Source organism: Styela clava, chromosome 8 (assembly GCF_964204865.1).
Source record: "Styela clava chromosome 8, kaStyClav1.hap1.2, whole genome shotgun sequence".
In the NCBI taxonomy this organism is placed as follows: domain Eukaryota; kingdom Metazoa; phylum Chordata; class Ascidiacea; order Stolidobranchia; family Styelidae; genus Styela; species Styela clava.
In genome coordinates, this window is record NC_135257.1 from 13,304,930 (window position 1) to 13,331,313 (window position 26,384).

The window sequence follows — 26,384 nt, forward strand, 5'->3', positions numbered from 1 at the left end:
AGAAACTTTGCTACGGATGAAGTCAAATTGAAAACGGAATATTTTTGCTTTTTAATAAACTAATCCGACCTAAAAATAATTTGACGCTCGCTTTTGTGAATCCTCTTCTGTCGAACGCCAACGGGTTTGTACTTGGGCCCACGTTTGTATATATTAAAATTAAATAACACCAATAAAAAGTGAACTAACTTTTAAGGCTATTTATATTCAAAACTATTCATAAAATCACATCAAAATGACTGGTATATTGAGCTTAGGCCACTGATGGTTCGTACGCTGAAGTTCGATTCATAATAGTTAACTGCAAATTAATATTTGAAATTTATAGACGATCAACTTCAATCTGCCACTGACTTTTGACTTTTATCTGTTCTAATATTAACTGACTTTCTTTAACCGGCGTCATTACTTTTTCTTCCCCTTTCCTCCACCTTTCTTGCTTTTCTTTTTATCTAATCAATAAAAAGGATATAATATGAAACAAGTGTTTGATTCAATTTTGAAAATCTATAAAACGTCAACTAATAAGTGCAAGATAAAATAACATAAGAAACTATACTAATTGGTGAAGTCGTCACATGAGAAAAAATAAAATATAATGAGCATAGTGTAGGACAGACATATTACTAGGACGCATATTACTGAACAGATTAGGAAACCAATCATGTCAACCGAAATATGCTGTCATAGTATGAAAAACATAATTGTTTTGGGAATTTCGGAGAATAAGTTTTTTTCCGGCCATTAAGTTCTGAATTCATTTTTGGATTATAGTACTGTTAATCATGGCAACTTGAAATATTATAATATTTATTGTGTGTGTGTGAGTATTTTCCCGGGTAGTATTGTTAGGATCTAAATAAATGGATAAAAAGTCTATCTTCATTTGCCTTTCTTTTTTCCTTTTGCCGATGCTTTTCCTTTCTTTCCCTTTTTCTTTGACTTGGCACCCCCATCGAACGGTCCGAAACCATGCCTCACCATATTTCCCCTCCACCATGCTTGAATCTAAGAATGAATTGTGAATATTGATTGAATTATATGATATATATGGAGAATTTTATCAAAAAGGACGAGGGAGTTCAAATTAGGTAATATCACATGTTCGGTGTTCTCTCATTTAAAGTAAATTGTGCACAAAAAGCAATATATATAAAAGAAATTTTCGCTCCGTAATCCAATAGACTGATAGACAATCAGTTTCACCTTGGTGGCACAGTATCTCAATTTTTTTTCCGTTGCGATATGCTTCAGAATCGCTTGTAGGCCTTGTTCACAAACATGTTGTGGCGGATATTGCCAGGGATTGTTTGAAACATCCAGGTCTTTCAGTTGTTTCAACTGATCGACGTCTTCCGATAATTTGGTGAGATCATTGTTATTCAGGTACATAGTTGATAAGTCTAAATGGAAAAAAACAATAATTTTTCAAATTTTAAACCAATTATTTATTATCTCCCATCTAGGTAATGGAGAGCACACATTTTGAGTTGCTTTCATACAAAATTAAACCTGATAAAATAATTCATACTTGTCAAACTTGATAGACAAGCTGGTAGCGAGGACAGTCGGTTGTTGCTGACAACGAGTGTAGTGAGCAGACGTAATTCACGGATACTCTCCGGTAGAGTTACCAGCTGATTGTTATCCAGATATAGCTTTTTAAGATTGACCAGATACTTTATCTGAAATGAACCATAATTAGAACTGGATAAAAAGTTATCCTTAGTATCATTGATTTCTTCGCGGCCCCCACGCTGTGGAATCAGCTTCCACTTAGCTGTTTTCTTTGAGTAACAAAAGCATTTGATCCCGTGTAAAACGGTACCAAATCCGCTGAAGTGCCAACGATGTGAAGTTCTATATATTATATCATTTCACTATTCGATTGATACTCTTTGGTTATTTCTGTTTTCGAATACGCATACATGACTAAATGTTTTATTCGATTTACTTGGTTTGGAAGCCTTGTGAATGGTTTTCCTTGATCCTGGCCGAGATACAAATGCTCTAGTGATTTCAGACTGCACAATGCGATAGGGAAGACATCGAACTAAAAAGTATAAAGATCTGTTTGTTGGCTGTTGTCGAAACTTGAAAAGTGTATCAATGCCATTTAACTTACTTTATTACCAGTGAGACTAAGAAGCACCAAATTTCGCAAATGACCGATATAAGGTGGAACATCGCGCAGTTGATTGTCGTCCAACATGAGAATACGGAGTTGCGAGAGAGCACAAATGTTGATTGGAAGATGCTCGAGTCTGTAAACAACAAATAATGAAACGTGCCAAGCTGGAGAATGTTAAGTTTACTTAAAGATTCAGTGTTACCGGCACTCTAGAGCGTCAAATTTAGTAACGTTAATATAATTGGTAAATGGAATGAAAAATTTAGAAGATATATATATTGATACTAAGCGCATCTTAGGCTAAAAAGTGTTACTAAAATGTATATGAAATACTAGTTTTTAAATTTTTTATCTCTTGCATGTTCTCGTAATGACGAACAAATAGAGACAATCACTCAAAATTAAGATTGTAGCAACTTCTATATCACAAAAAATGCTACCTGTTTCCACCAGCATCTAATCTGGACAAGCATGCCATTCTCGATATTCGTTTTGGAAGATCTCTGATGCCGTTGTTACGTAATCGAAGAACTTCCAAGTTGACGAGACGATGAAACTTCTTCGGTAAAATTCTAATTCGATTATTATCCAAGCACAAATCGCGCAGACTAATAATATCATGAATGTTGTTAGGTAAATCGGAAATTCTATTGTCGGATGCTTCTAAGACTTCAAGTTGTTTCAATTTGCACAACTGCTTCTCAATCGCAAGCAGAGAATTTCGAGAAATATAAAACTTTTTCAATTCTCTCAGAAGTGATATTTCCTTTGGGATATACTGGACTTTATTACCCTCCAGATCAATAATACAAAGTTTTGGTAAACCGCACAAACAAATTGGAAATTCAACCATTTTGTTATCTTTCAAGTAAACCTCGCGTAGCTTCTGCATGCATATAAAATCTGGTGGTAGGTCTTCGATATCATTACCGGAAAGTCCTAAAACTTCCAAGTACTGCATTACTCTGCATATTTCTGCGGGAAACGACGTTAGTCCGGTATCATACAGTCTCAAATGAGTAAGATAAACCAACTTTGTGATGATATCCGAAGGAAATGGTGATAGTGGATTGCAACTCAGATCAATTGATTTCAATTGCGTTAGCTTTGCAATCTCGGGGCACAATTCCGATATGCAATTTCCATTGAGATAAAGAATTCTGCCATAATAAATAACGGTAACAATATAAAGCAACAGAACGATTCCATTAAATCGAGTAATAAATAACTTGTATCGAAAAAAACTAATCCGGCTCTACTAAATACCAGCAGTGAGGTATAAATGAACTTGTCAACTTGGTATATTCTAAATGGCATTATTTCAAAAAATTGAACAAAATACTCACTTTAAACTTTTGAAATATTCAAATAGTGGAGATAAATGGTTAATATCATTCTCTTCTAAATGTAATTCTACAACTTCATCAAAATCGAAAAGTTCTTCCGGGATATCGGTAATGTTTTTGTCGCCAAGGTTTATAAACCTGTGAAATTGGATCGAATAATCAAAACTCCTAGCATATCATACCCGAATTCATACGGGCTGATCATATTGACTTTCCACTTGACAACGTTTACTTGAAATAATATTAATAAGTTCACTGGAGTCAATGGCACCGCCACGACGGCCGTCTAAATTGACGCCTACGATCGAAATAATTCAAAAAAAATACCTCGGATGAAATGCAATCACTGTTTGATCGTCTTTATTTTTAATACAATATATTTAATTTCAACTGAAGTACCCTATCAAGACGTCGAATTAAGCCACCTTGTCTAATATATATATATACTTTGATGAAGCCGCGCCTTAATAGTAATTAACTTTCAGGGTTTGTGAAAAAGTACTGTATATAACCGTTTTCTGGCACGGACTATTTTCTCCGCGGTTGCAATTCCTTTGAATAAATTTGGAAGTTCTAGGATTTCCTTCAAGAGCAGTAAATTCGTAGATTCTGGAAGCGTGAAATTCACAGAGTGATTTGACTCAGATTTGGGTGATACTACTACTTGAGGTTCATCTGTTGGTTTCTGCAAAATACAAATAGCTTTTTCTGTGATAATCAGATTTGAAATACTTTATTTTTACTGTAATATTTCCAAAATAATGAGAATATTGCATTTAATAAAGCTTGCATTTACCAATGTAATGACTTATATAAATATATATAGAATGTGCGAGTAAATATGGCGTATTTGTCTGTCAATTTTGTCGAGGACATACGGTTTAAGCAAGTTTATACACCACAGTCCAGCATGAATCTAACAAATATTCATATACTACCAACCTCATCCGGATTCTGGCTGTCTTCAACAAGTGTGACGTCATCCATATCTTGAACTTGTTTGACTTCATCTTGCTTTTCAGGTTGTACATCGGTGAGGATCAGGGTAGTGGAACTAGAAGTAAGCAAATTTGTAAATTTCAAATCTTAATTTAAAATCACTCATATTTCAAAAGGAGATTATGCTGACATATTCAATGAGACGTATAATTTAATATAAAAAACACTTCATCACGACTTACCTTAGCTTCGAAGTTGAAACGTGGCGTTTTTTGGGTATTGCGGCTGAGGATTCTTTCGGATTTGCTCGCCTCTTTTTACGAGGCATCACATAAATTTATCATTTACAAAAATAATTCAACGGGAAATTATACCAGTATCAGTATTTTACCACGATCAAAAACAAAACCACTCCATTCCATGTTCGTCGTTTTGGAATTAGATGTGATTTTCTTTGAACAATATGTGATTTTCGAGGCTTTACATTCTGTTACGTCATAATGTCACTTGTTATAAAAAGGACAGCTTGTTCTTACTCCTCCTGATTTCAGAAGCGTGGACTTGCCACACGGAGGGTATTTCTCCATGCTAAAAGGCATTATTTACACACGACGACCACTGATAGATTAGGTTTTTATTTTTGGAAAAAAAAAAGAAATACCATACCACTTCACTGTTGCTATAACTACAATCTATTGCCGTAGTCGGACTCTCGGCTGTATTTGGATAATTTGATTTTTCCACCATTAGCAAATGTATGCGTATGAACGTATGGTATTGTCAATGTGTAATGATACAAATCGATAAAACTGTTAACTACGTGGGATGCCAAAAATTTGTTTATATATATATACACTACATACCTGGGCATTTCTTCGGTCATTCTGCTTTGTTTAGTAGTTCATAATTCCGTGTGATTCATGTAACCATATAGCCCAGAAAATGCTTCAGATAAAATAAACATACTTTTGCGACAGATTACATCCAGTTTTATTTTGGTCACAGTTTGTGAAGTTCGCAAGTGTTTTACTCGTAATACACGCCCGATCCGATGCACAACTCCCAAAATATTTTAACACGATTTAAAGAGGCTACGTGAACAATAAAACTATTGTTTTCACAAAACACAATAGAAACGTGGTTATCTTCGGGATAGTCAGCATTGTAATCCAATAGTCTCATGAACAACGGGAGTTTCTTTAACTAAACATGTTTGCGTTTGCTCTTGTTGAATAAGTGTAGTGTTTGTTTTTCGTCCCGCTCCAGTAATATCTATAGTGCATTCAAGTCTTTAATCAACTCTCAACAAAACTAATATGTATCTCCCTGTCACGGAGTGGATCATTAATTGGTGTACTTTAAACATCCCTCTACAGGACAAAACTACATTATATATCAGATACCTCTAGGGGCGCAGCACTAAAACGCAACGCGAGAATTCACATTTACTTCGGTAGGCCTATATATATATATATATATGTACATGAATATTGTTTATTCACTCGAACCGAAGTCTCAAACATTATGCAAGTCATTTACTCGCTGATTTGAGACACTCACCAAATGACATTACTTCCTAATTATTTTTAGACTAGGAAGATTTTCCTGAAAGAAGTGACGCCTCATAATTTGTTCAATACGAGGGTGGTCAGAGCTTGCAAAGTTGGAGGGCCGCAAAAACTTTTAGGCGCGTCCCACGGGCCGCCGTCGGAGAAAACCCAAAGTGATCAAAACATCCCGAGTTTACTCACTTCGAATTTATTTAGGGATGAGAGTTACTGTTCTAATCAGGTTGTCAACGAAGGTATATGAAGCTTTTACTTATTTCCAAATTGTTTCTTGAGAAATAGCGTGGTATTTTCAGTACCTTTCCTCGTGTTTGGTTTTGTAATGTCGCTTAAAATTATATTCTTTTGTGACAGATATTACTTGAAAACACACCAGACACTCGGACCACCTCCCTTTTGAAATTTTTGAAAAACTGAAAAAGTCGCCAATAACGCGTGCGATTGAATTTTGCTAAAATCGCCAATTGTTTTCGTCGGCGTGACGTGTTATTTAGGCCGTAAACACCTTTACGTTGGGGTTTGATCTAATTAAATCACAAATGATGATAATTACTTTCTATTTGTACTCGCACAGAATCGTGAATACATTGAAAGGTATTCGATTTATCGGCGGCGAGGTGCTAAAGACAAATGAAGTAGTGAATCGACGACGCAAATTTTTTGATTGAAGAGCGGCAATACAAAATACGAAAAATAAAACCGTAAACATTTGGTGTAGAAGGCCCGCGACTTTACAGTGTAAATCGCAAAATTTCGTATGCCTACGGCACACATTACGTTTGTTCGGCGTTGGGAACTACGCCGTCACTAAAATCGAAACAAAGCCAATGGTGCGCGGGATTTACTTTTTTATCCATTACTTTAATTTAAATTGTCGGAAATTTTATTGTTAACATTATACAACATTGAAAAGGCAATTTTTTTCCGGTTTGTGATGATAAATAGGATAATAAATCTAAAGTGTATTCAATCAATTTTTTATTGTATTAAAATAAATTTTACTCTGTGAAATTTTATAGCAGACTAGGGGATTTTTCTAACGGTTTTATCTCTAAAATATCTGAGTGGCAGCATTGCGATAAAAGGGAGTCAGTGTTGCACGTACAACTCAGCATTATCGACTTCGCGAAGTGGCCAAAATACGGATCAAAACAATATATAATCGGGCAGTTTACCATACATTTTTATGTCCGTGGTATTAGAGTAGTGATGCTTTTAATTTGTCGACGCAACCGCAGGTTAAATTGAAAACAATTGAATTAATAAAGCAAGACATTTAAACATATCAGTATCGATCATGAATTGATTACTTCACACAACAGAAAAATCATTCCACGAAGATTTCGAGGCGATGAATATGTATCTTAGATTTACTGATATCTATATATACCCAATATGTATTTTTATTTTACCAAATTGAATAGTACTCTACGGGATTTTATATCAGATCTCGAGATTTTCTAACGGCGATAGCGAATTCGCAAGATCGCAAAAATGCGTATCAAAACTAAATACAATCGGGCAGTTTGTCTCATACTTTTATGTCAACAGACTGCCGTGGATTTCAAAATGATAATGTTTTTATTTTCACGTAAGAAGACGCAACCACGAGTTACGTTGGACACAATTAAATTGGCGCTCCGGAAGTATTCGTACCAAGATGACGCACAACCTGAATAACCCTAAACCGGTACCCATACCATGTTCAGGTTGTGCGCCATCTTGGTACGAATACTTCGGGAACACCATTAAATTAATATAGAAGGGCATTTTGGCTTCTCGTAGTTGTCATGGATTGAATATGTCGCGCGACAGAAAAGTGATTATACGCTGAAAAAGTCGACTCTTTTAACGAGCGCGTAATCGCGGAGATTGTTTTAGGAAAGAAATGAATTTCCGATTTGGACCCTCCTCACTTTCGAAAATCCTGGCTGCGTGCCTGACTCATTGTATGATGAATTGTTATATTTGACTCATTTTATTACTTGTAGCGCGAGAAGACCTGGTGCTGTCAAAGAACAAAGTCCGTCTAAGTTGGGACTTCGGACTTCGCCAAGTCAGCTCGGTGGTTCATCGCTGCTGTCTCGCGGCCAAGGCTTGAAAATAGAGGAGTGTTTTTACTAAAACAAGAGAGCAATGCTCAAATATATGGACACGTTAACCAGAGCGGATGAAGTCCTTTCCTTTGACGCTACCGGTACCCTCTGAGTTTCGCGTAGCAAGAATTTACAGAATTAAACCGGACAGCCAGTGTTCCCATGGATAAAATAATACAGCGAAATTTTAAACGAAATATCAGATTTCATACGATCTTTAGAAATAAACAAAGTAATAGCCTTCTAGCAAAAAATATAATCTTTACTCAATGAAAATTTCAAAGGAAATGGTCCAATAACCAATGCAAAAAGCGATTTTTTCATAAGGGTACCAAGAAGAATACAAATAAGAACAACAATAATGCAAAACGATCTTTATGTCCACTAACGTTCCCAATAAAGACTCAAAGCGTCTTTCCGAATGAGGAGTTCCTAGACGTGAACTTAAGGTATAAAGTTTAGATAAAAAGCGCGACTCATCTCAGACTGGTTTAGTCTGCACAAGACGGTTTATTCTCCTTGTACCGATCACTCGTTCCCATATCGGTACCTTCTCGACGTTTATAGATACAACATTGAAATTCCATGATTCAAACAAACATAAATCCCGACATGGGGATTAGAAAAAGGGCTATTAACAGTTGAAATAGTTTCAAAATACCTCAAAAATTATTCTGCGGGCCGCACGGAATGTGTTCGCGGGACGCATTTTCATCGCGAACCTGTATCCCAAATATCAGATTTCAGTACAATTGCAGTGAATAAGATTTTTTAATAATTACCTACATAAGAAAATGCACAATTTCAAACATTATTAGTTTCACGCAGACGATTTGGTGATGTGGATGTCAACCACAAGTCTATTGATTGAAATGAATCATTAGAGCAGACGACGTATTACGCGTCTACTAGAACTCCGTACCATCTCAGCTCAGATTTGGTGAATTGCCTTATATCCAGAAAACGTCAGCTCGCAAAATCGTTAAGTGTCCACGGCGGGGTCGGTAGAGTGAGCAGCCGCGTAATGTGAGCTTTTCGTTGATGTCGTTTGACTGGATTCCTTCTCCATTCCAGGGGAAACGTGAGATATCCATTCCATCTTGAGTTGATGCTGTTTGACAGCCTCTTCCACGCGATCATCGACCATCTGCTCTGTTAACGTTCCATCCGAAGATGCGTAACCTGTAGCCTACGTGAAATAGGAAAATAAGGCGCTCCAGAAGTATGTGTACCAATATGGAGGAACTAATTTTGTTGCCTACTTTACATCAAGTTGTGTAAAGGGACCGAAACCTATGGGCAGGGGGTATATCCACTTGGCTAACAACGACAGTCCCCGACTCGAAATATAACTAAAATAGGGAAAATCATAATATTATGGCCTAACCCTAACCTGGTACACATACTACCAAAAATAATATGTTCTACCTAATCTACTATATTATCAAATTCAAGTCAAAAAGTATATTTGCAAGTATAGTCGATCAAGTGCATCAATTGTAGCAAAACTCGACAGAAACATGGAAAATGCATCTTTTCACCTCTGTTGCATGACCCTCTACCTAGTTGTGGACTTACCTGCCACGCCACTGCTAATTTGGAAATTTCTCTTCCAGAAAGTCCCTTGGTTTTTTCCGCGATTTGGGAACATTTTATACTGAAGTCGAAATCTCCCAACTTGAGGCGCCTAGAAAATAAAAACAAATATTCTTTTTCAAAATGCAATAAATACGTAAATATGTATTTATCTATATAAGAATAGTATACAAAGTATCACGACCAGTGTTAACTCTAAGCAAATTATGAGTGCGAAAGTGCTTCGCAGTCGGAAAAAAAAAGTGCGAAAGTGCTTTTGCCGAATTTAACAAGTTAGGTGCCCTAGCCTTCCATATAACCCATTTAAAACGGCATAGATACTCGAAAAAGCGCTCCTCCGGTTAATATTATGAATTAAAGAGAAGATATTTCAGAGTTCCCTTTAAGCGAATTCGTGTTTAATCAAAACAAGCGAATTCATCGGCAACGAAATGACATCTGCTAACACCTGCCCGGACAAAACTTTCATGCAATGTATCACGGTGTCAGTTGCTTACTCGCGTAAACAGCAAAGACTTCACATTTGTTACTCCTTCCATCTAACAGACACGAGGCAGGCTGGAAACCATATTAGTTACAGGGTGGATCGTTTGTACAAATCCCGTGCAAAATAAATCCCCCCCCCCCCCAATATAAATAGCAATCAACTAATTAGGGTTAGGTGCGCTGGAAATTTAACTTTTCGATTTCTTTCAACTTTCAAATTTCTCATTTACATTTATATTATACTATTTCAGAGCTTACCCAAAGACAAGTAATTTTTATATGTCGACATGCCTTGGTTTGCGTGCGAGTTAGTTTAAATGGGCAGAAAACATCATATATTGGCAAAATGTTTAGTAATGTCATGTACTTTCAACATTCATAAATAGCACTCTTTGTAATGCTGCTGACCTAGTATCAAATATTCGCATCACAACGCCACTTGCGAGGTTTCCATATATTTCAATTACACTAATAGGAACGATGACACCAAAGAGTTTTCTTTTGCGAAGGTACACTAAATATAACGAGGGTGATTCTTGAGAAAAACATGAATATAAAAAATAAACGAATGATATGATAGTGGATCCCAAATAATTTTGAGAGTGTCTCGAAATACCAATCCATTGGATAAATAATTTTTATTCGACCACATGACCGCTGATATCCTGAAAATTAATGTTGAAAGAGAATTACGCATTCTCAGATATCGGACATCCAGTCGCGATATTCAATCGTTTATATGCACAAATCTCACATTAATAGTAATTGCTACCCAAGTTTGTGGAGTTTAGAAACCAACAAACAGAAAATAACTTATCCTAAAACACAATTAAAATTCAGTCGGCAATAAATTCGTCGCCAAGACGATGCCATACAAAACAAAAAGATTTGGTCGCGAGAGTTACGTGCGTTGTTTTTTAAGCAGAATGTAAAAAAATTTATAATAAACGGGAGTTACGAAGCCCTTTACACATCGTGTTTATTAAACTTCCCTGGTAAGTACTATTATTATTGTACTTATACACCTGTTGGAGTATTTCGGACAATTTCGAATTTAAAATAAATGAAAATCCGACATATAATAAAGACGCAAAAGAAAAATGAACATTTATTGAAAAAGTTATTATTTAAGAAAGACAACATGATCGTACAATTTCGCCAAAACCTCGATGTTCGCAAGTATATGATAAATAAATACTCCCCTGTATTCGATCAAATAACTTAGCGTATCGTTGTTCTGCCAACAAACAGCCGGGTGCAAAATATTTCCGTCCTGTGATATGCTCACAAATATTCTCGATATTAATATCATACCCTCGCGTATGTACTTTCTATTAGCTCTTTAGTGATCCCTTCCATCCGTGGCCAAGTCATGTTTCGAATATGTGAACATTTTATTCGACCATACATGGCCGGCGGGATGTTAAAATTGTAAACAAGAGAGAGGTAAAATCAATCGCGAGTTTCGTTAAAACGGCTCGTTTACGAATTGTTGCGCCTGTTATCGTCGAAAATGATTACATTTGTTGTATTTTGAGGCATTTAAGCAGTAATAATTAGGGCATGACATCATCAAAATCGTCAAGTGAGATCTTGAAATTGCAAATTTCGTAAATAAAATTGTGAATTATTCGGTAACGAATTCAGCTTTAATGACCGTCGGGCAGGGATGGCCAATACCGAATAGTTCACTATTTCGAATACATTCGAAATTATTTTTTTCGAATATGAAATTTCGAATACTTCGAAATTAAAATTCACTAATTGAAGCTTATCTAAATGTATGTAGGAACTTCCATACAATAAGCAATGGAATAACCGCTATCTACAAGTTACAACCTAGTTATATTACCAGGCATTTCATATTTGCAGATTATTGCAGTATATATTTTATATACCTTGAGTGATGTTAACAGAATTAAATTAATACGGCAAAAGTAGTATCGGTGATGGATTTGAATATTTGCGCAACACAAAATCATCCTAGTAAAACGCCCATACTTTTAAATACCAACCATTATCCAAATTATTTGCCAAAAAGCGGGATAAAGTATTAGTTATTTTTCCGACTTGTGACAATTTTTTCACGAGTACAAAAATTAATTATATTCGGAAACTTCACCACACATTTTAAGTCCGCAGATCGCCGTTGTATGTTTGAGTAATAATACTTTTATTATTTTATAAATATGAAAATAGGAATCAATAACTATTTATAATCGGGTAGTTTACCACACATTCTAAGTCCACAGATCGCCGTTGTATTTTTTAAATACGAAAATAGGAATCAAAAATTAATATTAATCGCGAGTTTGCCACACAAATTATCTCCACAGATTGCCGTGATATTGTGCCGAATATAATTAGTTTTTGATTCTTATTTTCGTACTCACGAAAAATTGTCACAAGTCGGAAAAAGAATTTATACTTTATCCCGCTTTTTGGGAACTAATTTGGATAATGGTTGCCATTGGTTTGCATTTAAAAGTATGGACTTTTTACTAGGATGATTTTGTGCTGCGTAAAATATTCGAATCCATGACTGATACCACTATTTAAAATGTCTTACCATGTTAATTTAATTCTATTATCATAACTCAAATGTTGGTAAATCGGGCAGTTTACCACACATTTTAAGGCCACAGATCGCCGTTGCATTTTAGAATTATAATAGTTTTATTATTTTGTAAATACGAATCCGAAATTAAATATAATTGGGCAGTTTACCACGTATTTCATGTCCACAAATACCCGTGGTATTTGGTATTAATATTTTCATTATTTTATCAATATGAAAATAGGAATCAATATTCAATAATATCGGTCAGTTTACCACACATTTTATGTCCACAGATTGTCCATACAACCATGAGTTACGTTGAACGGAATTAAATTAATACGACATGACATTTTAAATGCTGGTACCAGTCATGGATTGGATTATTTTGCGCAACAAAAAATCATCCTGGTAAAGGATCGTTACTTTTAACTATCGTTATCAAAATTATTTGCCAGAAATTATTTTCTAATAAATCGACTTGTAATTTATTGGATATCGTAACAATGACGGCTATAAATACCGTATTTCCCAGCTAATAAGTCCACATGGCAAATAGGACGATGTCTATTTTTAGCACTCAAAAAAGGGGTTTTTCCATATAGGCCTCCAATAAGACTGGTAGAAAAATTGTGTCCCTGTGATATGCGCTAATAATTTTATATGTTTAGAACCAGATCATGTTAGTTTGGTAGAATCATACTCACAGAATTAACTATTTTTAACAATTGAGTGGTAAATTTAAGTTGTAAAGCGGCAATCATTTTGGACAACCTATTAACCCGAATGTTGAAATAATTTTGGAATGTGATAAGTGCTATACTGTACGTCCACGGGTTATTTCACAGCTGTGTTTTCCTGTCCCTGTCGTGTTCTGCTGAATCGGCAAAACGAAAGGGTCACAAATCACTTTCACTCGGTGGCCATGTTTCTCTTTAAAGTAACGATAATTGGCCTGCGATTAAATATCATGATTGGAAGACCCTAAGACCCAAATATAAGGTTACACAAATCATGCTTGAGAAGACTAATAAGCAGGCCACATAGAAATAAAATAAACATACTTTCTCAATTAGAACCCCCCCCCCCCCCCCCCCAAAAATCAGGCCGAAATATTGGGCATAGAAAAGCGGTATTTGTCAATTTTTCGACGTAATGGAAATGAATTTGTAAATTGAAAGCCTCGTTGACGAATGTCGGCAATGTCCACCCACGCAAACGTGCAAATGTGTCGCAACACTATGCGACGTACGGTCGCACAGAATATAAACAATCAAAGTGCCGATTCTAATTCATCGTCATTACAATACGTGAGACAGCGTAAAGAGTCGTTTGAAGATTCCCGTAAAACGAAACACCACGTTTACGGCGAAAAGTAGCTACTATTCGTAATTATTCGAAAATCAGCCGAAAAGGTATTCGAATACTATGATATTCGATTCGTTTTGGACAACCCTGCCGTCGGGGTATTGTTTTGTTGAAAATTATTATTAATGTGAGAGCGCCAAAAACATACAGTCCATACCGATGCGACTGCAATTTATATGGTCGCAATTGGTGTGGCGCGTTTATTGATAGTGTAAAATAAATTAAACGAATATCAATTATAACCAAGCCTGTCAGCGTGTTTATTTTCTGTGGGCAGGAATCGTAAAATACGATCTTGAGACAAATTCACTTCTATTATAAAATCTTAATTTTCTGTTATTATCGTTATACAAATAACGTGTGGCAACTTTTTAATTTATCGTCGACCAAAAAACCGCCCCACACTCGTCCAAACGTGTGTCGAGCTTGAACGACAGGAACAGATTCATCGCTGACCTTAATTAGGGAAAATATGTATTTTATTGGGAATGCAAAATAAATGTAACAAAACGCATTTTTTGTGATATAACTTTGTATTTTCGGAAACGGGTTGCCGTGAAAGGTAAAATTTGATCTAAATTAATCGCAAAAAGGTTTTATTTTAAATGTAACAAAACACATTTTTCGAGATACAACTGTATTTTGAATGAAGAGTAAAATATGATCTGAATTAACCGTAAATAATGTTTCATTCCAAATGTATCATAACGCATTTTTTGCGATATAACTTTGTATTTTCGAAAACGGGGCGTCACGAAAATTATTAATCTAATGTTTTATCTATCGTCTAACTAACGTCTGGAACACTGGAACGGGAGAACTCTAGCCCGCGAAACGTCATTTAATTTAAAATAGAGAATGTTTCACGCATTTCAAAACGGAAAATCACCAGTAAGTGGACAGGGATTCAACGCTCCGGATTCAGTATTCTATCTCCCCCATGTCAGAACTTTCTGAAGAATGGAACAAAGAACCCGTCAAACCGCCGCGGAAGAAGGGGAGTATTTTTTGCACTAATAATTAGGGCGTGACAATATCAAAATCGTCAAGAAACTGGTGAATTTGCAAATTTCATAAATAAAATTGTGAATTGCTCGGTAACATTATAGCTATAATTATCGCCGGGGTATTGTTTTGTTGAAAACACGTTGAAACTTGAGGGAATTAGTTACAATTAGCGCCTGACCTCTATTAGGCACTCGAGCACTCAAAAAAAAAGCACTCCAGCCCAATCTTTTTAGCATTAAGTCGCATTCGTAAAATATCCTGTAAAAGAAGTGCTGTTCATTAACGTCATCTCTCTCGTCTTATGACCACGCAGAAATGCCTTTATTGCCGAATTATTCAATCACTATTTTAAATCAATATTCAGGATTGGCACAATTTCAGACTTGCGAAGTTTATCACCATAGAAATACATGAGAAAGTTAATTATCGTCTTAATAAATATCTGCATGACGTTATGGACAATAATATTACCATTCGCATAAAACTAGGACGGTAAATTTACAAATCTTGATAGGTAATATTAAAGCCAGGGATGGCCAATTCGAATAAAGTATTCGAATGTATTCGAATATCTCGTCATTCGAATATCGGAATTCACGTTCATAAGAATATCGGATATTTGTGTGACGTCACACATTTTCGACGCCGCTTTCAAGACGTTTCCGTTGAATGAAAACATTCTCGATAGAAACTTGCGCGTGATTGTTTTCATCACTCATCAGCGTAACGTGTTATTTAGGCCGTAAACGCCTTTACGATTGTGTTATTTTCTCTAAAACGAAAATTTTCCACAAATTTGTTCCACGATAACGATATTTATCTTATTTTTATACGTGCACGGAATTGTGAATCTGGTAAATACGTTCATTGGCGGCAGGTTTCTAAAGACAACGCAACTTTTTGATTGAAAAGCGGCAATTTAAAATTCTGAAAATAAAACCGTAAACGATATAAGTTTTATTGAGGCCCGCGTAAATTTAAAAAACGCTTTTCTAGGCAGTGAAAGTCGCAAAATATCGTGTGCCTCTGGCACACATTATGTTTGGTCGGCGTTTAGAAACATATCATCGCTAATTGAGGGCGTGATTTGCCTGATTTTTTTTTTTTTTATTCGTTATTTTTTTTTCCGTCTTTAACACGATACAAGGTTTGGAATGCGACTTTTTCCCGGGTTGTGAGGATGTATATAATATAATTAATCTAAAGTATATTCAATCAATTTTATTGTGATGAAATAAATATTACTCTGAGATAGTGAGATATTACTGCATATTTATGGATTTTTCGAACGGTTATATCTAAAAATAATCAGAGTGGCAGCATTTCGATCGAGCGGAGTCACTGTAAACAAGTACATCTAAATAGTTGCCCAATTCGCAAAATACGGATCAAAACACTATTTAATAGGACAGTTTACCTCACGTTTTTATTTTTATAACCGCGGATTGCAATGGTATATAAGAGTGGTGAGGATTTTATTTTGTCGACGCAACCGCAAGTTAAATTGAAGACAATTAAATTAATAAAGCAAGACATTTTAAATATGCCGTGTCGGTCACGAATTCATCACTTAGCACAACAGAAAAATATATATTCGTTGTTATATTATTTGTTGTGAAAGTCGACTCTTTTAACAGGTGGCATAATCGCGGCGATGAATATGTATTTTTAATTCACTGCTAAACTTTATATGTATATTCATTGTATGAAATACAATATGTATACACTTAACAGGGTTTTATATAATTATTTGAGATTTTCCTAACGGCGATAACGAGTTGGCAAGATTGCAAAAATACGTATTAAAATTAAATACATCAGGCAGTTTATCTGGTAATTTTAGGTCACAGATCGCCGTGGACCGAATAGTAACGTTTTTTTTTTTACGTAAGAAGAAGCAACCGCGAGTTACGTTGGACACATTAAATTATTATATAAAGATATTTTAGAATCTCGTAGTTGTCATGGATTGAATATTTTACGTAACAGAATGATCATTATACTCTGAAAAGGCGGCTCTTTTAACGAGCGCGAAATCGCGGTGGGTGTTACAGGCGGCAATGGGAATTTCCAATTTCGAAAATCCTGGCTGCGCGCTAGCAGTGGTGGTCATCTATTCTCGACTAATTTATTCCTAATTTCAAATACAACAATATGTTACACATAATAACAATATGGTTCACATAAATTATTATACAAATATACTGGTAGGTAGTAGAATACCTCAGGCTCAAATATTAGAATTTTTAAAGGCATAATGGATTTTCGATTGTTGTTGCCTGTATTGCCAATAAAGTTTATTACTCTCAGAAAATATACATAATTATCTGAATACAAGTAGTATTTTTGTCAATAGACTTGACTATTATCGTAATATCATGGTACCAATGATAGAAAGCGTCAGACAACTCCTTGGCTATCTTTTCATATGGCCATTTGTACAAAGTGAATAATTTTAATAAACTGACTGTGTCACGAGTTGCTATTATTTTTTATTGATAGCTATAAACTATCAATTAGATTGTGTGCATATACTGTTGGTTTGTGGCTTCATTCTGATATTTTTATTGAAGCTTATTTCCTAATTTACTGGGTTTTAATTTAACTAAAACAAAAATGTGTTATTTTCGATTTTAGAATGTATTCGGAATTCCAGATTCGAAAACATTATTTTAGAATGTATTCGGAATAGTTTAGTATTCGGAAATGGCCATCCCTGATTAAAGCCAACGCAAATGTTAATTTGAGTCCTCAATGTCTTCAACAGCTGTTGCCGATGTGAACGAACGGGTAAACCCGAAATATAAAACTTCGATGTCCGCCGACCCACAAGAATTCATATTTGTAAAAAAGAGAGGGCGGGAATATAGATTACCCAAAACCTGGATATCGCCGCCAAAACGATCGGTGACAAGAACAATTAGCGATTACAACGGAATTAACCAGTAAAAAGGCTTTGTTGCCGATTTTTTAATGTTTCCACCACGTTTATTCGGTACTCCTTAAAAATATTCGATTCAAAAAAATATTGAATTTTGCCCACCCAACCTCCGCATATCAATGAGAAATAGTTGTGTAAATATCGCAAAATTCCGGAAAATGCCACGTCCTTTCAACATTGTGATTACAATAAAATGGCACTTAATGGTATTTTGTGAATTTGGTGATTTTGCAAATCTGTGACATGCTGCTAAAAGTTTCGTCTGATTTGAAAATTGTGCAGTTTGGTCACAATTCATCCAAAGTGACCATAACATGTAACACTTTTATAGTCATTTTGAATTCATCGATATCATTGATAGTCACATGACCACTCTCGTTCAAAGAAACGCACTGCGTATTATTCCAACATCTGGTTTCAATCACCGAGAGCGTTTTTTGCGGGAGAAGCGGAATCGGTGTGCTTGTATAATAATCATATTATAAACAAGAATTTTGCCGTTAATGCAAAAGCTTTATGGTTAGAATTTCGGTAAATATCGCTATGATATGCAGAATTGAGTTACAAAGTACTAGTATGTTACTTATTTGTCAACTTAATACTCGAAAGTATTTGTTAAATTTGAATTTTTATTCCATTCGAAATCAGAAAAAAGTGCTATTTCTCTTCAAAATCGGAAAAAAGTGCTATTTCGCAGTCCCTAAAAAAAGTTGCGAAAGTGCTTCGCAATTTTCGCAAAAAAGTGCGCTAATAGTGAACACTGATCACGACCACCACAGCTTCGTGACAAGACAATTATTTTGCGTCCTCACAGTACTTCTAGAATAATTCGTCGTGGTTCAACGCTAATTTTGTGCGACTTACTACATTTCCGTAGATTGGCTATACTATATATACGTTCCGTGGTTATCCTACTATTATAAAGAGTGCTGCCCTGTAGCAAAGCTGTAAAATTCGCCAACTCGGGCAAATTAGTAGGCTACGTTTGAGCGGGTACGAATCAGCTAAAGTTTGATCAAGATTTTATGAAAGTATTCATTTCTTACTGTCTCTTTTCCATTGCAGGTTCCAAAACATATTTATCAAAATAAAGTCGAACTAATCTCTCTCTTTCTTCTAGACCTGGTAAATCAAATTCAACTATTTCGTCCACTCTGTCGTTTATCGCCCAATCCAATTGTTCAGGTTGATTACTGGCCAATACCATCATGAACCTTAAAAATATATAATACTTTTTATCTGGTATGGACACGAATTCAGTTGCAGTTCTTTTAATTAACTGGCTATGTTTTTAAATCGATGTTCTCTGGATTAAAATACTCTTCGTGGGAGCTATTGATATACGGTGACAATCAGAGCGGGTATACCCCCGGTTGATCGTTGGATGAAGTTATCCTGGAAATCAAAAACACAATTTGAAGTTTTAATAAGTATGTTTCATTACTTGCTGGATTGATCTCCCGTACGATACAGGAACGCGTTCAATGTTGCACGAAGGTCTTCGCTTATTTTTTCCTAGAAAAAGAAAACAGATTCTGAAAAACGGAAAAAACTCGCATTGTATTAAAACAGTAGAAACGAAAGTGTTCATTCCATACAAAAAATCAGTAAGTCTACCCTCACATATATGACAAAGTGGAGAAATCTTCGTTCTCAAATAAATACATGCACCAAAGATATACCGAACAATATAAATCACATGTACTGGCAAGGAAGTATATTTTTATGATTGGAAAATTAGAGCTTTCGGAAGAATACGTTACGTTAAATTGAAAACGTGAGCGTTACATATTCCCAACTACGTCACTCCCTAATTGTAATGGATCCTGATTATGAGCTGTTCAAAATAGAACTAAATTGTTGGACAATCTAACATATAAAACGATACAAGCTGATTGAATAGTTTATGGCGCACATTTAAACATGATGTGGGACAATTCCAGATTATTAAGAACAGAAAGAAAAGTTATGAAGATTTAACGTGGCGCCTTTAAAGATTAGACATCACGTGATAAATGTTATACAGTATTTCAAGAAGAAAAAAAAACTTACAGTGGCCCTTTTTCGTAAGAAGGCATCTGCTTCATCTACGAATAACATTAACCTGCACAAAAATTTAAAAAAAAAATAAGTATAAATAATTTAGCCAGAGTTAGCGCCAGCTAAAAATGAAGACATTCTTGCATTCATTGACCATGCTCGGATGTTTAAATCACAAAGTGGTTAAAAAAAATTATTGAAAAAAAACTTTGGAACCTTACTAATGTATTTAATATAAGTATAATGTTCAAGAACTAGAAGTTGAGTAACCCGGTACGCTTCAGCACCAGTGCGGTGTGTTAATACATCAAATCCAAAACATATTACCAATACTACATACCCCCTTCGACTGCTGTTAGCCCAATCAAACAATTTATGAACTGCTGTTACGCCATCACGACCCATTGGTGCAACGTCACCTCCAGTCATAATAGCGAAATCCATACCGGAATGTAAAGCTAATTTCTGCAACAAAGGACGTACAAAGTATGTTTAGTATACACATACAAAACTTTAAATTATAGTTCATTGTACAGGAATATTTTGGCGACGAAAATTGAAGTTAGGTTATGGCGTAATGCAGCGATTCCCAAACTTTTTGTTAGTGCGTGGCAAAATCATCAGGGGAAAAGAAAAAACTCACGGAGCACTAGCACGAAAAAAATGCTGCTTTTGAATAAAATTCAATTTTGGGATCGTTAATGTGTGCTTTATGCATTTTGAAGTCTGTAAACGTGTAGTCCTTAGGAATAAAGGCAGAAAGTCTTCTTTCCCATATCTGCCTGATTTTTCGTTAAAATGCTTAAAATAATCACTCATGTTCGCGGTTCAGCAGATGAATAAACTAAACTACAAGTCACAAATTGCAGCAAGTAGTGTCTATCTCCATTATTGCGTAACAATAGAGTTAGACACTACGTAACAGAAAGTAAACGACATGAAAAGGTAAAATGAATCGATTCATTCATATACACATCATTTAACATGAGAGACAATAAATAAAACATTTAACGATATTTTAGTTATGTTTAACTCAATTCTCTTTAATCGTTGAGGCGCACCTTTTGGCGTAATGAATTGGACAATTTAGCAATGCCGAAATCTGACTGTTCGTTGAGAACGAATGTTAAAATATCTCATAGGTGTCAAGTATTTGTCCATCGCGGAAGAATATAAAGCTGATAAAATTCAATTAGCAAAATTAAATAATATTAAATTCTGATTGGAACGACTAATTCACAAAATAACAAATATAAATAACAGATATACTTATATTGTATTTTTGAACTTATAACAACTTGTTTATTGCTCATTGGTGCATACACGATTACTATAATATAATGATATTACCTTGGAAAACAATGTTTTCCCTGTGCCGGGTGGCCCATGTAACAAAATATTCCTATAAACGCCTCTATTCGTTTTAGTATTTCGGGTTGAAATCGCGATATCACGTATGTTCTCTTCTAGAGTTGGCTAAAAAAAGACAAAGATTCATTTATTAATCTCGAAATATTCAGGGAAATTTACAATTTGTTAATAATGAAATAACTAAACCATTCTCACGTGAAATTCACAAACGTTCATTTACCTTGAGAACGACGCCACGTAAAGAATCTTCGGGCTTGCTGAAAAATCGACGTGATGTCTTGATTGGATGTCTGAGCCCTTCTAGGAAGGTCAATCTGCTTGTTTCTCTTACGAGTGACGGTTTTCCCAATCTTGCCTCTATATAACGAGCCGCGACACCGATGCCGTTTTTAGCGGTGTACAAGCCAACCGCAGCCAACGTTATGCCAAACGCCTGCAAGAAAGTGCGTAATTCAAAAGATTAAATCCACCTACCACATTTATTTCCCACTACGAGCCGAACGCCACTTGTTGGAACAAATTCAAATACCAAGAACAAAATTTCGATGACAGAATAACTAAACTTACCGCTGTGGTGATTTTATCCCAGTCGTTTAAAAATGCTTTAGCGCCGTCACCCATCACGCTTCCAGCCGTTCTAAAAGGTAGAAGTAATGAAGGACGATGTAATTTTGTATAGCCTGGAACAGCACATAGAGCAAGCTAGATATTTTTCCGTAGAGGATTTGCGGAAATTCTGTTTGTTAATTTTCTTACTTAATCGACTCCAGTACTGTTGTCCTATGTTCTGCAGCTTTCAGACGGATTTCTTCGAATCTCAAATCTTGATTTTCTCGATCAGCTTTGGCTCTAGCAAGTGCCTCCGCTTCCGCTCTCGCAATTTCATTATCCCTTCGTAATTTCATTTCGTGTTCCAGTGTGGCTGTTACGAGACGAAAGAATTCAAATATTAAAAAGGTAAAATACTAAGGGAAGAAATCCCGCATTGTTGCACCAAATCGCAAAAGAAGTTCAAATTAGCCCCAATAATCGACCCATTTGATTGCGTTAAATATGAAACTTTTGATGTCGCACCTCGTCTCATGGCTTCCTGCTTTTCAACCGATTGTTCTTGTCTTCTGAGATCTTCTTCATTTCTAGCAGCTTGTTGCTTTAACTGATCGTCGTATCTTCTTCGCGATAAAAGATCTTGGTATTCAGCTTGCTGTTGAGTGTAAAGGTTTACGATGATAAGGTAATTTATACTATTTTTGAATTTGTGGGAAACTATCATGTGCTCGAACAAAGCGTTCATTTTTCGTAAGACGCATGCCTCATTATGACGTAATTATGTGCTTTATATTTAACGTGAAAAAATTAAATAAATTCATTTTTAGAATAGGTATGCAATTTTTTTTACACTGGTAAATCGGTGAAAACTAGAGCGATATAATGCAACCGCATATACCAGGCTTGGAACTTTCCAAGAAGTATTCGTTTGCCGATCGACGATTATCTGCTTATATAGAGGCTAGCTCTTCTCAACAGGAAAATCCAGCAAAAAAGTTGGTATCGTTCGGAACAACGTTGAACAGGGGATTATTCCCACATGTTCACGCACCGGATAGAACAGGGAACGAAATTTATCCTTTGCGAGGTGCACCACACAGAGGTCCAGGATGTTACAACAACGCTGAGGTCAGTAGTTTTACCTACAACCTCGGCCAATGGATATGTAGTTCTCGTGGATATTCTTGTGGAGCGAGGACAAATCCGAGATTCCGAAAAGTGCACGAACTTGTCACACCCAGCCCATCTTTTTACCAAACTGACTGGACGAAATTCAAATGTCCCGCCGCTGCATACAAACCATTTGAAACATCAGCTATGAGATTTAAAGAACCTATACTTGATCCAATGATAACACCAGGGCCAGGAATTTACGAACACAATGTACCCAGAAATAGGCGGGTTGAATGGCCTCAGCAGTTCGGAGCTCCGATCAAGCCCATTCAACCAGACTCTAAAAAACGGACTTTGAGAATCGAACTACTGAGTGACAAGGAGTTTAGGAAGTACCGAAACAGAGTTGCTTATTTCAAAATGTATTTCGACTAATTTCAATTATTTATTCGTATTATTTATTTATTGAATTACTTGTTTTCATTTGAATATCTCTAGATGTGTAATATGCACACATAAAAAGGGTCCATACTTCAATTAATCAATTCCGGTCTCCCGCGCTTATCAGTTTCACCGCGTTGTAAACAAAAGTGTGTCCACAACCACAAGTAAGTAATAGGATTTTCTATTATTTAGTACAGCGTAAATAGGCTCGCGGGAATAATAGCATTCAGTAATTTTTTAGTAGGAAATAACGGAAATTCGATAATAATTAGGTTTCAGTGTTCTACATGTTTATTATACCAGGCTTGAGTTGAGTTGATAAAAATGGGTGTCGACGTATTTTTGAATAAGATTGGATTATTATTCTGATGTTGTAATCTGCACCGCCTTTATCCATCCGAGTCATATGTTAGAAATAAAACGTAAATGAGTAGCCGCAAAAAGAAATTGCCTAAAACTATTTCTTTGTTTTGTCTCGCGATGGAGTGGTGGCAGAATTATATCAGTAAACTCATCTTCGCGCGGTAACCAGGTAATCTGGGAATATACGTCTGATTCAAACACCCTTTTTAAATTTAAACAAGGTTGCCAAATCGATCGGCATTTAATGGGTTTGTAGTTTTCAGGTATGGCAATATAAACATTTAATCAAACAAACACGCCTTACTAAAATTAGGTAATTAGACAGTGCACATGCTGCGCAACTCGCTTCTGGAATACCGGAGTTACAAATAGAGGAAGTATCGTGAAGTTCGACGACGACGATTTGTTTTTGATCTGAGTGACAATCAGAAGTATTTAAATGTTGAAAAAGCCTTCGATTATCTAGTGAAGAGGTGCCCGGACTATTTTTCACCGAGTGCGGCTTGAAAATGGCTTTTAGAAGCGAGGTATAGCTTTCGATCAGCGAGGTATCATTTATACTGTTAAATCGGAGTTATCTAAAAATTGTGTTATGTTAAGACCTTTGTTGGTGAAATATGAAGTACCTCAGATTTAGTTAGGTCATTAATTAGTTTTTGCTACATTTGTAATATGAAAACACTTTCTCACAAATGCATCATGGTTTTTGCATTCATCAGTGTTGACCATGTTTTTGTACAAATTAATATAAAACCTATAATACTGAATTTCAATAGGTTGCAGTCTCACGAACCAACATGTACATTGTACAGAATTAAAACAACTATTCTTTTAAGTTCAAAAATTATTATGTGAATATGTCTCATTTTTTTAAGTTCGTTTTTATTAAGTCCCTCACTCTGAGCAAGGCTCTGCACAATTGGTCTCTGCTAGGTAAAAAGCTACCATTGTTTGAAAGAATAGGAATCTTTCCGGTTTGAGATTGCCAATCCAGTTTAATACATCTCGGGAGAGGGTGCTCGGGCAAGGGAACTCAAGATTTAATCCGCGATGCCAACATAGTTTTGGGGCCAAAGCTTCAACCGTTAGGCCAGCAATGTTTTTAGGTGAGGCCCAAATAGTAAAATAGAAAAGGTCCCAAGACTCTATGATTATGTTGTTATGAGAAGTTTATGAAAATTTTAAATTTAAACATGTAATAAACTTGTTAAGGGACATTTTATTTGTTTAGATGAAATGAAAGTAATGTATACACAGATCTAAATCAAATACACAGTTTGACAGAATGTCATACGATTTAACACGAGCCTGACAATCAAAACATATCGAGTATTTCAATATACTTATTTCACTCAATATAGTATAATATATTAAAATTGATTTATGATTTTATCTGTTTTAAGTATATCAAAGGTATTATCTACATAAATTAAAAAGAGTTGACACGTTTACAGCCAGGCTCTTCAACAAATTATGCAAGTCTACTCAAACCTGACCTCTTTCTTTAATTTTGCATCTTGCTGTAAGTTATTTCTTTTTTCCTCAGATTGTTGTCTGATTTGTTCAATTTTCAATTGTTCAACATGTGTTTCATATTCCTAGAAAAAAATGATATATTTGATCACTGTACAATAAGACAATAAGAAATTTACATCTTTGAGTCAACCATATTTAAAAATAAAATGACAATATTTGAATACCTTGACTTTTGCTTGAAATTCAATTTGTTTTGTGTGTTCTTGATGTTTCGAGAGTTCCAACGCATCTTTGGCATGAGCTGAACAAAAGAATTATCGTTGCCATAAATGCATAAATGACAACTCATTTGGATATTATAACTTTGGATTAACTGTCTTGAACACTAAATAAATAAAACGACAAAAACAAATGTACAAAATAGAAGAGCAATAATTGCTTCAATGTCATGATTAATGCTATTTTTTGTGAAGTAATGATTCCTAATTTTATTTTCGAAGGAATTTAGTTCATCATTAAAAACCAAATTGGACTGAAGAGTACAATAGTAGAACACTTAATCCAACTAAGAACCAATCCAACTAATATTTCATATGGGCTGACACAAATACTGATTAGTTATATTACTGTATTAATAAATTATAATTTATGTCATAAATGAAACTCATACAAGATGCATCCAGCTCTCTGGCAGCTTTTGCTGCTCTCTCCAGGCCAGTCGGATCAAAACTTGACCATTTATCTCCAGGTTTGAGTCCTGAATTGTCATTTTTATCAGGTGGAGTTGGTGGTGTAGGTAAGCTGCCAGCATCAAACTTTACATCGGGAATATCTGCAGATGCACCTTTGCTCCCAAAAAATTTGCTTAATATTGAATTGTCCATAATTTATTTCTAAAAATGAACATTCAATACCTCACTTTCCTAGTTAAATTTTTGAAATATAGAATTCTATTTATAGGAAACCTGGAAAATATTTCACTTTAACAAAGC

General features: G+C 35.3%; 3 protein-coding genes across 4 annotated transcripts; 1 reads left to right on the forward strand and 2 right to left on the reverse strand.

The window, feature by feature from the left end:
- Nucleotides 1-185: 185 nt before the first annotated feature.
- On the reverse strand, nt 186-5,565 carry LOC120345432 (uncharacterized). 2 transcript variants are annotated; one of them, XM_039414882.2, is made up of 11 exons: nt 5,280-5,565; nt 4,420-4,531; nt 3,990-4,162; nt 3,478-3,615; nt 2,572-3,291; nt 2,126-2,264; nt 1,955-2,053; nt 1,532-1,685; nt 1,207-1,403; nt 891-1,008; nt 186-452 (listed from the first exon to the last, which is right to left on the reverse strand). In XM_039414882.2, exons 1-11 carry the CDS (start codon nt 5,297-5,299, stop codon nt 406-408), a joined length of 1,917 nt encoding a protein of 638 aa, XP_039270816.2. In that variant the 5' UTR covers nt 5,300-5,565; the 3' UTR covers nt 186-405. The 2 variants fall into 2 exon arrangements, with proteins under 2 accessions (XP_039270816.2, XP_039270815.2); XM_039414881.2 differs by lacking the exon at nt 5,280-5,565 and adding an exon at nt 4,659-4,867.
- Nucleotides 5,566-8,832: 3,267 nt separating this feature from the next.
- LOC120346327 (ATPase family AAA domain-containing protein 3-like) lies at nt 8,833-26,384 on the reverse strand. The gene is made up of 14 exons (XM_039416037.2): nt 26,063-26,384; nt 25,617-25,693; nt 25,413-25,514; nt 22,522-22,651; nt 22,204-22,369; nt 22,015-22,084; nt 21,668-21,880; nt 21,427-21,552; nt 20,417-20,541; nt 20,089-20,140; nt 19,481-19,551; nt 19,083-19,250; nt 9,659-9,767; nt 8,833-9,269 (listed from the first exon to the last, which is right to left on the reverse strand). Exons 1-14 carry the CDS (start codon nt 26,274-26,276, stop codon nt 9,063-9,065), a joined length of 1,830 nt encoding a protein of 609 aa, XP_039271971.2. The 5' UTR covers nt 26,277-26,384; the 3' UTR covers nt 8,833-9,062.
- On the forward strand, nt 22,740-23,606 carry LOC120346328 (ciliary microtubule-associated protein 3-like). Its single transcript, XM_039416038.2, has one exon. The coding sequence runs from the start codon at nt 22,879-22,881 to the stop codon at nt 23,542-23,544; it is 666 nt and encodes a 221-aa protein (XP_039271972.1). The 5' UTR covers nt 22,740-22,878; the 3' UTR covers nt 23,545-23,606.